This window comes from Ursus maritimus, unplaced genomic scaffold, assembly GCF_017311325.1.
Source record: "Ursus maritimus isolate PB19 unplaced genomic scaffold, ASM1731132v1 scaffold_16, whole genome shotgun sequence".
NCBI lineage: Eukaryota > Metazoa > Chordata > Mammalia > Carnivora > Ursidae > Ursus > Ursus maritimus.
This window is the reverse complement of record NW_024424008.1, coordinates 60,099,835-60,114,258: the sequence shown is the minus strand read 5'-3', so window position 1 is coordinate 60,114,258 and position 14,424 is coordinate 60,099,835. Positions and strand designations below refer to the sequence as shown.

Here is a 14,424-nt window from a genome sequence, read left to right as displayed (position 1 = left end):
GAAGACAGCTGCTTCTCTGATGAAGAAAGGCTTTCAACATCTTATTTAGACCCTTGGAGAAGTTTCTCAAGCATACAAAGAACTCTGCTGCAATTATGCCTCTCAGTTATATAGTATAAAATATAGATGATGAATTGGATATTTCCATTAAGGAGCCACTTAAAGGTGAAACTATGTTCCAAATCCTTGAATGCCTAACAGTGTATCACTGGGTTGGTTGCCTTGGCCCCCGTAGTCTTCTTTATGGCTGGAAGTTGACAAGTGAAGAACCCAAACACACCTGTAATGATTTAGAATTGGTTTCTTCCTCTCCTCTCAACTTCTTTCCTTCTAAAGACTTACTTGTTGGAGTCCTTATGGTTGTATGTCAGGAGTATAAAAGAATCATAAGATCTTCACAGCACCCAGATTACTGCTAGGGCAGCCATTTTTACACAGAATGTAGTCTTGCTTCTTGTGCTGAGTCTTGCAAATAGCCTTCTGCTTATTCCTTTATAGGCCTTGGAAGCAAAATGAGCCATGTGTTTCCATTATGATGGCCTGACTCTGGAAAGAAATGTGCAAACAAGCCTGTATATTTTTACTGAGCTCTCAATTAGTTTAATTTAGCATTGAAATATGCTTTCTGGCTGAGATGTCATAAAGCTGAAGGGGAGTTTGTGAGGGCTGTGCAAGTGATTATATCTCATTGTGGTCTTGGACGGCATTGTCCAGAATCATCTTCAGAGAAGACATCTGAGAAACTGGAAGTACTTAATTGTGATAGAACTAAAGTGAAAGATTTTTGTGTTATTTGCATTTCAACTTGTCATTTATGGTGATTAGCTTCAGTAACTTTAAGTACTCTAGCTAACCACCACTTACAAGTCTAAGAAAATTAGCTTTTACATATTAATAATCCATGATAATGCCTTAAGGGCATAAATTAATGAATTCTGGGCCCAGCATGCTCCATCCACCATCTGATTGAGCCTTTTCAAATCTGAATATGAGGAGCTCATCATTTTCACATCAAATAATAAGAGAAAGAGGGAAGATGCTTAACTAGTATGTCCTGACTTTGTAAAGTTTTCCAATAGATTGTTGGTGTTTTAAGACACATTCTTTTAAAAATCCAGATGTGGGACAAGATTTCTTTTTGAAGAAATATAAATGGCAGGATTCTAAAAAATAGTAGATAGAAATTAGGTAAATACAGGGTGACAACAATACTAGGACAGTTGAGGACCAGGCTGCTGTGCGGTGGGAGGCAGGGGAGCTTTTCACATGCAGCTCAGGCTCCGCCATGATGGACGGACTCCTCGCCTCACCATATGCCATATAAGTTAAAATTAAGTGTGTAGAAATGATAATAGAATATCTCCCTGATAAAAGCATAAAATATAGATGTTTTTGTCAATGGTGAGAGAATTGTCTCATTACCCAAATGTTAAATTGTTAAAAAAAATTAATACATACTTAAAATAATAATTATTTTCCTTATAAGGAATCATGAAATGTCTATGTCATAATAGCAGGAAGTTTTCAGTAACTAAGCTTTAGTTAAAAACAAATGGTCAGTGGATGCACAGTCAAAAGGGAAGGAGGATGCCCCTGGAGACAGAGAGTGAGTTGCCTAGACCTCGGGGTGGGGAGCAGGGAACACTTAACTGCCAGAGTCAGCTCGGCGACAGGAAAGTAGATTTTTGTGGTTTTCGGACAGTCATTCCACACTCTCCTAGTCTCTCCTCTGTCCTTATTGCCTTTACCAGAAACCATGATTTCGTTCATCCAACAAACATTCAGGGAGCACTTTCCATATGCCAGTTTCAGAGCCTGAGGTTGCATCAGTGGAAGGGCAGTCAGATTCCCTCTTCTTGTGGAACTCATGTTGTCCTGGAAAAAAAGAGAGAAATAAGCCCTCAAATAAGTAAGGTAATTTCAAGTAGTGGCAAGGGCTAAGCACAAAATAAAACAAGGTCATGTGGAAGAGAGTGACTAGAGCTGTGAGAACCCCTTTTCCTGGAGGAGTCAGGCAGAGGCTGTTGGAGGAGTTGACATTTTCACTGAGACAGGAACTGTGAGTAGTACAGCAAAGGGACAGTCAGGCCAGAGGGAGCGGTTAGTGCCAATGCCCTAGAATGGATGAGAAGGTATTTAAGTAACACGAAAAGGGAGAGTCTTTTAGTCTAGTGGGCGAGGGACAATGGTCGATGAGTTTAGTGAAGACAAAATCATTAGAGCTTTTTAGGCCATGTGGATATTAGTTAAATAGGATGAAAAACCACTGGGACTTAAGTGGGGATGAGGTGCTTTCTTACCACACTCTCTGCCAAGTGGGGAATAATTAGGAAGGAAGAAAACTGGGAACAGGAAGTATAGTTTGGGGACTTTTCTAGTAGACTTGACAGGACAGTGACGGCATAATGGGGACACAGAGGAGTAAGTAGATTTTGACATATTTTAGATATTTTGGAGATAAAACCTTCAAGATTTGCTCATGATTTCAATGTGGGAATAGAAGGAAGGTAAGAATAAAGAATATTTTCATAGATGGTCATGCTTTTATTTGGGATGGGGGAAAACAGAGACAAGATTCTGAAAGAAAAATGAAGAGTCCTGTTTTGGCCCAGCTGGGTCTCAGGTGCCAAAAAGACAACAAAATGGAGATGCGAAGTATTGATGTTTGAGTCTGAACTCATAGGAAAGAACAAAACTAAAGATATTCGTCAGGGAAATATTGGCACAGGAATGATATTTGAAGTCCCAGAAATAGATGACATTATCTAAAGAAAGAGTGTAGAAGAAGTGCTCTTCCATTATTTAAAGATTGGTCAGACGAGGAGATGCAAGCCAGGAAACTGAGAACAAACGTTCAGACAAGAGGAAGTACAGGAAAATGTGCTGTTGGGTAAGCCAAGAGAAGATTTTGTTTCAAGTAGGAAAGTTGTAAACGCCTCATTATTATTCCCTTTGGTTACTCTCTTCATGCTGTGCCCAAAGGAAATCGTGAATTTCTATATTGTTGCCACCTCTAATTCATATTTTCATTCTTATCTTCTGCCAATATCCATTTAATCTTTCATTTTGTCCTGTCATTCATTCAGTAAGATTTTACAGGGCACTTACCATGGCCTAGGTGCTGTGTTGTATGTGTTACGCTGGGTATAGTTGTGGCTAAAATAGGAAGGGTTTCTTATCATCATGCAGTTTATAAGATATTTTATGTGCTCTTAGGTTCCTCTCCTACACTCTGCAATTATTTGTAACTTGTGTCACTTTTAGACAGCTTTATCGAATCTCATGGCTGCAGTCTTGCCTCTCATATCAGTGCAAGTAGGAAATATCAGCCTACACACATCTTAGCTTATCTTTTAATCTGTGGACTCTATGGAATGAAGTACCCTCCACAAACCTGCTCATCTCATTCAAGGCCAACTTCATATGTGTCTTTGACCCTATACATTCTGTCTTTCTGGGGCCTTCCTTAATTAGTTCGCCTTTCTCTTCTGTATCCTATCTCCCTCTCCATTCCCTCAACCAGTAAATATGCTCAAATTTCTCCTATCCTCTCTCTCTGTCTCTCCTATCCTCTCTGTCTCTCACTCAGATAGATAGATGATGATAGATAGATATAGATAGATAGATAGATAGATAGATAGATCGATCGCACTTGATACTCTGTAGTCACATTTCCTTGAAAACAAATTTAGCATTACATCATTAATGGAGACCACATCTTATTGGTATCTAATCCAGTTGTTGCTGGAATCATGAACCTAAAAATGTATTACTGGGAATTTTCTATTATCAAATTCTAGGATTATTTCTTAGAAGTTGGTATGTCTAACCCGTTTCTCCCTCTCCCTCTGCCCTTCCCCTGGCTCACAAGCTCTCTTTCTCTCTCTCTCTCTCAAATAAATAAATACATAAAATCTTTTTTTTTAAAAAAAAGAAGTTGTTATGTCCAATGACAGGATCTCTGTAGTATATATTTACACAGGGCGTACAGTTTTGATGTTTTGGTGACAGGTTTTTAAGTGCCTAATAACCGAATGCCATATGATGACTCTGTTCTCCCACCGCTAGGTTTATATTCAAGCAACTGGCGTATATTTGTTTCCCTAACATTTCTAAATATTATTTGTCTCTGAGGTAGTTTAAATATGAACTTTAATCAGGAATATGACGATAGGCAACCTACTTGTTGGCTTCTATATCTTTAATCACTATCATTCAAACCTGAGCTCCATAGACAAGTAGCATTTCCTTCAGTCAGCCCGCCCTATGGCCTGTGGGCTGAGCTAAGGACTCCTCAGTGCTTCCTAATGACCTCTACCTATCACTCCATTCACCGTCTTGAAGTATCAATTTGTATCTGTCTGACCACGTAGAGTGTGACTCTCTTCTCAGTGGAAAACACTGTATTAATTGTATTTTGTTAGAAATGCTTAACACAATGACTGGAATAAATTAGGCAGTATATAAGCATTTGTTGAATGAAACAATGAGTGGTAGTAGTATATCTACTTTTTTTTTTTTTTGCAGTACATTCTTTCTATTACAGATGGATTAAACACCAACAAACACTTTTTACCTGCTTTATACAGTTTACCCAAACCAAGAAACAGTTCTGTTTATGTTGAAAAATGAATAGCTTAATCATGCAGATCCAAGTATCTACAAGGCTGGATTTTTTTTTTTTAAGACTCCGCGCCCAACATGGGGCTTGGACTCCGGACCCTGAGATTGAGAGTCACATGCCCCATGACTGAGCTGGCCAGGCGCCCCCACAAGGCTGGACTGTTAACAGAACTACCTGAAGTGGCACAGTGGTCATAGGAAGTGGTTGGGTTTGCAGCCCAGCAGGTGTCCAAAGTTCCAAACCCAGCAGAGAACTCCAGTGAGGTGGGGGATTTAGGATGTCATTGGACATCGGCACTCTTGATGAGAGTGGTTCTGGTGGCTGGGAAGTAGACGAGCCAAATGAAATGAGTTGGAAAACAGTGTAAGTGCAAAACCCCGTCAACAGAAGTGCCTGGGGAAGAGTGGGAGGGTAAGAAGTGGTAAGTGTAGAAGGTTCTGTGTTTTATAAAATGAAGGACAGCTGGGCTTGTTTATGGAAGTCCTGTAGAGCAGAGGAAAATTGCAGAGGCACGAGAAATGGAAGGGCAGCAGATGGAGCACTGGCCTGTGCTCTTCTTCCCCGCACAGCGGTGGTCATGCAAAATCCAGCATATCACTTGGATTTATGTCCCACAACTTGAGAAACACTGAGCTAAAACTACATCGTTTGATTTACATGCGATAGAGGGCTATAAATCATCACAAATTACATGACAAATTGACTTGGCTTGGCATCTGGAATGGAACGGGGTGACTACCTGATGAAAAGGCAGATCTAATCAATTGACACCATGAGGTAAAAGATGAATGGATTATTACGACTGTTTATATTATGTGTTTATTTACATAATAACATGATCTAAGTGATCTTATTAGTGAAGCAAAATATAGAATATGGGCTTAAAATTATGATTGGATTATTTCATTGGAAGTCTTATCCTGATTAGTGTTTGTATCCCAAAATACGTATCCATCTAATATCATCACATCTATTTAGTGACTAAGCATTACATTAAAATTCAGTTTGCTCCCCTCTTATGTATGCATTTCTGAACACATTGATAGCTTATTTTACTTTCATTAATTTGTGTATGCATTTAGATAGCTTAAGAAGTTCCATTGTTTGAATAATTATCTGTATACTAAGCAACAATAGATGTCATAAGAAATAACCAAGTAAATTTTGATTTGAGTGTTTGCAAAGCCAGATTATAGTACTAAAGATGGAAATAATTATATTTTAAATTTTGAATCTGTTGGATCAAATAAAATACTATCTAGGGTATCACATCGAGTAATAACATTGAATATTTGGCTGACAATCTATCCACGTACATAGGAAACCCAATAACTCTCATCTGCCAAACATATAATTCTAGATTAAATGGACCAAAAAAAAAAATTCAAATGAGTGCTACTAAAACTGGACATTTGCAAAGGGAAGCTAAAATGTGAGTGACAAAATACAGCCAAAAGCAGTTATTAGTCTAAAACTTACTATAGTTTCCAAATAAACTTATTAGAAGGAGAATGACAAATGGCTGTGAAAAAGAGCAGGTTAGATAGATATTTATGATGTCACAAATGAATGAAAGCAGACAGAGATGATTAAATATCAGAAGATACTGTTTGTTGAGGAGCAAATGGAATAAATGAAGTTAAGTACTATAGCAAGCACCAGAGTAGTGGAAAGTCATAATGATTACATTGAAAACAACACAGTAAGAAAGAAAAAACAATCAAGGAACTTTGTACAGAGTATATTAATTGTTTTTGGCTTTTTTTTAGTAGTGTAATACTATTTGTACATAAAATTTGATGTCGGCAGCAGCTCAGTATTTGAAATAGATGAAATCAGAAGTGCTATTGGGCTTTTTGGGGGAAAGGGGTGCCACCAATTCCTCTCTCATCAGAGGTTCTCCTGCAAAGCCAATGAAGTCCTCTTAGGGAACTCATGGGGTTCCTAGAAAAAGAGTTTGGAAACCAAAACTTAACAAAGGTATGGTTTTAAAATGCCATAGCAAAGAATTATATAAATGTTCAATATATGCATGAGTATCTTAAAGTACATGACTTGCTTACATTTTCTTTTCTTTTTCTAAGATTTGTTTATTTTAAAGAGAGAGAGTGTGTGTGCTCACACTAGAGAGAGGGGCAAAGAGAGAAACCCCAGCAGGCTCCCTGCTGAGCCCCGAGCCTGATGAGGGGCTTGATCCCACGACCTGAGCCTTAAGCCAGAGTTGGACACCCACCCAGCTGTGCCACCCAGGTGCCCCCTGTTTGCTTACATCTTCTTGAACAGCCACTGAAATCTGTGTGTACTTTCAGCACCAAACTGAAAGCCAGTATCTTAGAGTTCTGAAGCTCTTCAACTTCTTCTTTCAATAAAGTAAAATAAAAAGTATTTGAACCAGATTATTTACTGATTAAAGATTGAGAGTGGGCCCTCAATTTGCATGAAAATCGAGAGAACAGGACAATATGAAAACTTTACAAGGGAGCCAGGGGACTCCTGGTTATACGCTAAATGTACAGCACTTACATAGATATATCCAAAGGCTTGGTATAACATTCACAAGGTTCACATCCGATCCAGCAACTTGATTTATCAGGAAATGTTTCTTAAGTTATAGAAATGAATTGGATTGAAACCCCAGATACCCAAATGTTACATCATGATGATTCTTATACCTTGCAAGAAAATTTCAGCCAGTCACACTGTCAGAATAAGCTTTCCAGGTTGGTCAGTCTACTCAGGTGATAAAATTGTAGTTCCTGGGCGAGCACAGACTTAGAATTGGATGTTCTTCCTTCATGGAATTTCTTTATAAAATCTACCACTTATGGGGCTCCTGGGTGGCTCAGTCAGTTGAGCGTCTGCCTTTGGTTCAGGTCATGATCTCAGGGCCCTGGGATCAAGCCCCTCATTGGGCTCCCTGCTTGTGCTCTCTCTCACTATCTCTCTGTCTCAAATAAATAAATAAAATCTAAAAAAAAAACAAAAACAAAAAAACAAAAACTACCACTTACTAATTATCTCCTGTATAGGATCATAGTTTTATATACATTATTTTATTTAGTCCTTGGCATGTTATATATTTATAATTGAGACAAGTAAGATTAAATAACTTAGCCAAAGTCACCTAACAAGTAAAGGCACTAGGATTTGAACTGGTTTGCTAAGTTTATAGTCTTTCCCCTATGTTTTAAAGTCTAGTTTATCCTAGTCTTGTCCATTTGAATATAGATGCTGGTCCCTTAGTTAGGTGTTACTTTTTCCAGAACATATACAGTATCTCTTAGAGCATATTGTCTACAGAAGACCAATAACATCCATTTTCTGTTAATTGGTACCTTCTGCTATAATTACATTGCTCAGACTCTATCCCCAATTCCACAGGCATAATAAACAAGAACAGAAAAAACACTGCCAGGTTTTATTAATTTATCTTATTTAATTATGCCTCATAATTTCCTAAAACCCGGATATTGTAGAATATGGATATAAATGTTATTAGGATAATTAATTTTTTTTCCAAGATCCTATTACTACTTCAACAAAGCAAAATCTAATTTCTTTGTATCACAATGAACTACTCCTAAGATAAATACCTCTAGATTATCCAGTATTCTAGGCTTCTTAATAAATTTAGCAATTAAAAGTAGTAACCAAAATCAGAAAACATCAACATTTTAGAGAACTAAAGACTTCTTAAACTAGCTATATAAGCCAAGGAGAAATGGGACCTTTCACCGCATCTATTAGACTATAAGAATTTGTAATTCAAACATCCATGCTTTCCTTCATAAACAGAAAAAGTATTTTTTAATGCAAGTTTGTATCCTCTAAAAGATAAATTAGAAAAAGTCACCCAAATTTGGACTAGGATTCAGTCATGCCAAAGAAGGGATCAAAATGAAGCTAGACAAGAACCTTGAAAAGAGGTTGTTTTTTTGTTTTTATTTTTTCTTTTTATGTATTTGCAACAAGAAAGACGGGGAGGCTGTGCACCTGTTCACTGCAGGTCCTCTTACTGCAAGAGGACTTGGTTCTACTGGGTTTTGAAATGGCTTTGTCTTCGCTTTACCTAGAATCTGCACAGTTCGTCACAATTCCAAGCATCGAGGGCACCACAGTAGTGATTTTCCAGACAGCTTGTTTTCAAAACATGGTTCAAGAAAACTCTAAGGTGGGGGGGGGGGGGAGTAACTGCCACTGCAAAAAACAAACAAAAAAGCCACAAAGTAACGAATTTAGGTAGATTATTTATCTCCGTTTTATTTTAGTTCTTTTTATGGGGTTTTGTCTTGTTCTTCTGTTTGGAGCATATTCCTCTGTCTTCTCATTTTGCTCGACTTACTGTGTTTCAGTGAGTTAGGCGAACAGCTACCGTTCCTGAAGTTGAAGGAATGACCCCATGGATGGTCATCCCCGGTGTAGATCCTGTGTGCCTGGTGGCTGCGGTGGGCAGGGGGTCCCCGGAGGGATGGCTGAAGGTGAAGTGGGCACGGGCTGCAGCGGTCCCCCGCCTCCCTGCACTGAGAGTGCCCCGGGAGGACGGCAGAAGCCGAAGCTGGTGAAGCGGGGTGTCCCCGGGAGCTCGGTGCAGGGCGTGCCCTGGCTGGCAGGTGGAGCTGAAGCCTGCACAGCTGTCTCGAGCTGGAGTGCTGGGCGCCTGTTTCATCATACCCCGCTGGCTGGGGTGCCCCGCGGTGCGCCATGCTGGGCCCACCTTGGGGGGACGCCTGAAAATGGTGTGGGCTCGGGGCCGGGGCGCACTGAGGCGGCAGGCCAACTCGGCTGCCCAGACCCTGCTCCGTGGGATCAAGGTGGAGGGGCACAGAGAGCTTGGGCTCGCCAGCCCCTTGGACTCAAGAGTTCTTCCAGCAGCTTCCCCGCTGCTCAGTGGAGCTCTAAGGCTGGATCGTTTGTATGCTAGTTGCTCTTTTAAACTGCGGGGTTTTTTTTTCCTGTGCCCGAGGGCATCTGGGGCTAGAGCCAGGGCTCGCGGAGGCAGCAGGCCGGCTGTGGCGCCCGGAACCCTGTTCCCGTCAGCACCAGTGCGTTAATTGAGCACACAATTAATTATACGCTTCACTCTTACTCTTTCCTTACATTACATTCCTTGAGGTTTCTGTGAGTCATACTTATTTTTTGGTTCATAGACTGTTGATGTGGAAGTCCACAGTTTGAGTGTGCTAATAGTTTGCGTGGTTTTTTTTTCTTCTTTTTTTCAGTCTGTTCCCAGTATTCTAGAGGAGTTTTTGCCATTTTCGGACTCTATGATAAGAGGTCGGTACATACCCTGACCTCATTCTGCAGCGCCTTACACATCTCGCTCATCACGCCCAGTTTCCCCACGGAGGGGGAGAGCCAGTTCGTGCTGCAGTTGAGGCCCTCCCTGCGGGGGGCGCTCCTGAGCCTGCTGGATCACTACGAGTGGAACTGTTTTGTCTTCCTATACGACACCGACAGGGGTAAGTGGCACGTTCATAGTTACGTAAGTGAAACTCTCATTTTTAACTCGAAATGGTCTTGTATTACTTTTGTGATTTACGGAAATATTTTGAGCCCTAATGTGGCTAGCATCAAAAAATGGTCGATGTGAATTATTAGTAATTTTATCTTGACTCTGGGCGAAAAATTGTAATTAAAAAAGCTTCAAATGTACGAGGTTATTCATGAGCAAACCGTGCTCTGTTACTTAGCCAAAATCAAATAATTCTATGAAAATTTCCACGATATTTCAGGTACAATCAGGAAATAAATATGTCTTTTACCTCAAGTGCAGATGATTTAATGTCTTGGAATGTCTTTAGAAAGTAGCAGGTTGATTTTTATGTCTACATCTATATATCTCTAATTTTATTTAAAAAAAGAAAAAGAAAAGGCAGGTTGAACCATAGAATTGAGAATTCTTTTAGTTTAAATTCAATTAGACAACATATAGTACATCATTAATTTCAAATGTAGTGTTTGAAATGTAAAATGTTGAGTACTTGAAGCATGGTCTCAAGGCAGCACAGCTTTGGCGCTAAGGCTTTTGCTTGATGGCAGCCTTTCACTTTATCAGTCTGTGAAGATTAATAAGTGATATTATACATCTCATATATTGGAAAAACAAAATAAAGAATGTTAGATTATTGACAATCCATTCATTTGTGTACATGTTTGAGATACTTTGACTTTTCAGTGTGAGAATTAACTTAAGAAGTTCTATAATCTTTTTTTTTTTTTTAGTTCTTTTTTTAAAGCTTAGTGATTAGAATTGCAGCAACGCATTATATTCCAAAATAAACAGCAGGAAACCTCCTGTGGGGTTTTGTCTTCGATCTTTTTTCCTTAAAGACTTTGATTTCTGACTAAAAGTTGGAATAAAAGTTGAAACTGGCAACATTTTAAGAATATCCTTCAATGGAATTCTATCTGTAAGATGGGTAAGATAATAAATATAAAACAATAAACTAGCAAAATAAATCTTTTGAAGATATGATTACCTTCAAAAGTCCAAAGCATAATTTCCTATATTCAGAGATGGCATATATCATATAAGATGTCACACCAGTGGTGGTCCTAGTACATTGCTTATATTAGCATTCTTTCTGTAACACATTCAGAAAATTTAATATCATCACTGTATTTTTTGCATGGTTGCAGCATGCAGTAATTCTCATTTAGAAATATGGAACCTACCCATATCTCATGATAACATTTTCCAATAGCTAATAATCCAAAACATTCTGGAGAATATATTTTACATAGAGAAATGATCATTTTGTGCATTTCTAACTTTTGGAAAAATCCTTAAACAAGAGGACACTGAATATTGAATCATAATACAACTGAAAACAACAATGAGATACCATTACGTATCTATTAGAATGGTCAAAATCCAGATCACTGACAGCAGCAAATGATGACGAGGATGTGGAGCAACAGGAGCTCTCATTCGTTGTTGGCGGAATGCAAAATGGTGCAGCCGCTTTGGAAGACAATTTGGCAGTTCCTTATAAAACTACACTCTCATCCTGTGATCCAGCAGTCACACTCCTTGGTATTTTACTCCCCGGAGTTGAAAACTTATGTCCACACAAAAAACCCGCACATAGATGTGTAGAGCACCTTTATTCATAATTGCCAAAACTAGAAAGCAAACAAAATGCCCTTCAGTAGGTGAATGGATAAACTGTGGGTCATCCAAACAGTAGAATATTGTTTGGAGCTAAAAGGAAATGAGCTATCAATGCATAAAAAACATGGAGGGACCTTAAATACATATTCCTACTAGGTGAAAGAAGCCGATCTGAAAAGGCTACATGCAGTATGATTCCAACTATATGACATTCTGTAAAAGGCAAAACTATGGAGATAGTAAAAAGATTAGTATTTGCCAGAGGTTAAGGGAAAGGAGGGATGAATAGATGAAGCACAGAAGATTTTCAGGCAGTGAAACTGTTCACTATGATACTGTAATGGTAGATACATCATTATACATTTGCTCAAACACATGGTATGTCCAAAACCAAGGATGAAGCCTAGTGTAAACCATGGACTATAGGTGATAATTATGTGCCAGTGTAGGTTTATCAGTTGTAAAACATGAATGTCAAATGCGAAAAAAATTACACTTCAATAAAATTAACTTAATGTGTTGAAAAATTGAATCATAATGTCAAGAAATATGTACTGGAATCTAGATGAGATAGTTCTTAACGACACAGCCCAGTTCACCACTTTGGGCAGAAGATCCTTATTTCATGACATCTTGATCTCACAGAAATATTGGTAGGATCTATACCTTACTTTTTGCCTCTGTGCCTGAGTAAGTCAGTCTCTGGCAAGGAGAAGGTTACAGGCATTTATGTGTTGGCTTTCCCACCAAACAGGGATTAAATTGGTGCTTTGCTTTTGTACTCGTTGGTAATTTCCAGGATCCTCACTCTTGCATGGCATATCAGGGGCTCCAACCCTGAGCCACCTCCCATCACCTCTTTCCAGGAATCTGTCTAGTATAAACACACATACTTCGTTATTTAAAGTATCTTTTTCTTGGCTAAACTTCTGCCTCCAAAGGCTTAAACCCTTCATGGTACAAGCACTGTTTCTTCTAATATGGCATCTTGTCATCTTTAACTTACTTACTAGCTTGTTGCACAAAGCCTGCTTTTTCCTTGTTGTCTCCCTGGAATGTAATTGTCCTGTTTTGTTGTGTTGTGTTTTAAAATATTTTTTAAGGATTTTATTTATTTATTTAGAGAGCACTCAAGAGGGGGAGGGGCAGAGGGAGAGAGAGAGAATCTCAAGCAGACTCCCTGCTGAGTGCAGACCTTGCTGCAGGCCTCAATCCCATGACTCTGAGGTCATGACCTGAGCCAAAATGAAGAGTTGGATGCTTAACCAGCTGAACCACCCAGGTGCCCCGTGTAACTGTCCAGTTTTTAACCAGTTGATGTCAGTGACTCTTGAATTTCTTAGTTCTCTCCAGTAGTTACTGCAGGATCAACAGCTAGTCCTTTGTATGGCCTTCTATTATAGTAACCCAAGCCATCTTCAAAACAGACACTTCTATACCAAGTGGTAATTGCATGAATGAAAAAATAACATATCAGGAAGATGGCTATTTATTTATTTATTTGACTGAAGTGTATTTGATGTACAATGTTATATTAATTTCAGGTGTACGACACATAGTGATTCAGCAGTTCTGTGCATTCCTCAGTGCTCGCCATGATAAGTGTTGTCACCATCTGTCACCATACCATGTTATTACAGTGTTGACTCTCCTTTCTATGCGGTATTTTTCATCAGTGTGACTGGCTTATTTTAGATATGGAAGTGTGTGGCCTTTTCTGAATGTTGAGATGGTTCACCCTACCATGGCATGACACTGCTTCCTGATATTCTGGGTCTTAATTAAGTACTCACAAAAGACAGTAATAACTTTTTCTCCCTTTGAAACTGTTGTGCTTATTTTATAATTTTAGAATCACAAGACCAATTTATTTCCTCTAAGATACTGGGCTTAGGATTATGTGTCACTGTCACCAACTTTGGCATGAACCTCAGCTGTGAACATGATTACTTTCTGTCATAAACATAGTTGGCTAAGTCATCCGTATTTTCACATCATGCAGAAAAAAAGAGAATATATCAACATTAAAGCATTAAAGACAAGAATTTTTTTTTAATGTACAAAACCAAATGTAAAGAAATAAGATGGTTTAGTCCATTTTGGTACTTTTCTCTGATCTTCTGTTATCATAAACTGTTTATTTAAAAATTTTTCATGTTAAAGCATCTGCCTTTGGCTCAGGATGTGATCCCAGGGTGCTGGGATCAAGCCCCACACCAGGCTCCCTGCTCCGCTGGGAGCCTGCTTCTTCCTCTCCCACTCCCCCTGCTTGTGTTCCCTCTCTCATTGGCTGTCTCTCTCTCTGTCAAATAAATAAATAAAATCTTAAAATTTTTGTTTTCATGTTGTAAGTAACTGCCTTAATATGACCCTGAATTTCTCCACAAACTTGAGTAGAATATGGCTTTCTGATGCATCAGAAATTCTTTTTTTTAAATTTTTATTTATTTATTTTTTTAAAGATTTTATTTATTTGTTTGACAGAGAGAGAGACAGGCAGCGAGAGAGGGAACACAAGCAGGGGGAGTGGGAGAGGAAGAAGCAGGCCCATAGCGGAGGAGCTTGGTGTGCGGCTCGATCCCAGGACTCTGGGATCACGCCCTGAGTCGAAGGCAGACGCTTAACAACTGAGCCACCCAGGCGCCCCAGAAATTCTTATTTTGGAATATGTTATTTCATTGATCCA

The 14,424-nt window shown here is 39.0% G+C and overlaps 1 protein-coding gene across 5 annotated transcripts in view; it reads left to right on the top strand.

The window, feature by feature from the left end:
* GRIA4 (glutamate ionotropic receptor AMPA type subunit 4) overlaps nucleotides 1-14,424 on the top strand; it is a 355,639-nt gene that overhangs the window by 124,570 nt on the left and 216,645 nt on the right. For all 5 annotated transcript variants that reach the window (XM_008690134.1, XM_008690131.1, XM_008690132.1 and 2 more), the window contains exon 3: nucleotides 9,844-10,083. In XM_008690134.1, the coding sequence (XP_008688356.1) occupies nucleotides 9,844-10,083 (240 nt within the window). The remainder of the gene's footprint in view (nucleotides 1-9,843; nucleotides 10,084-14,424) is intronic.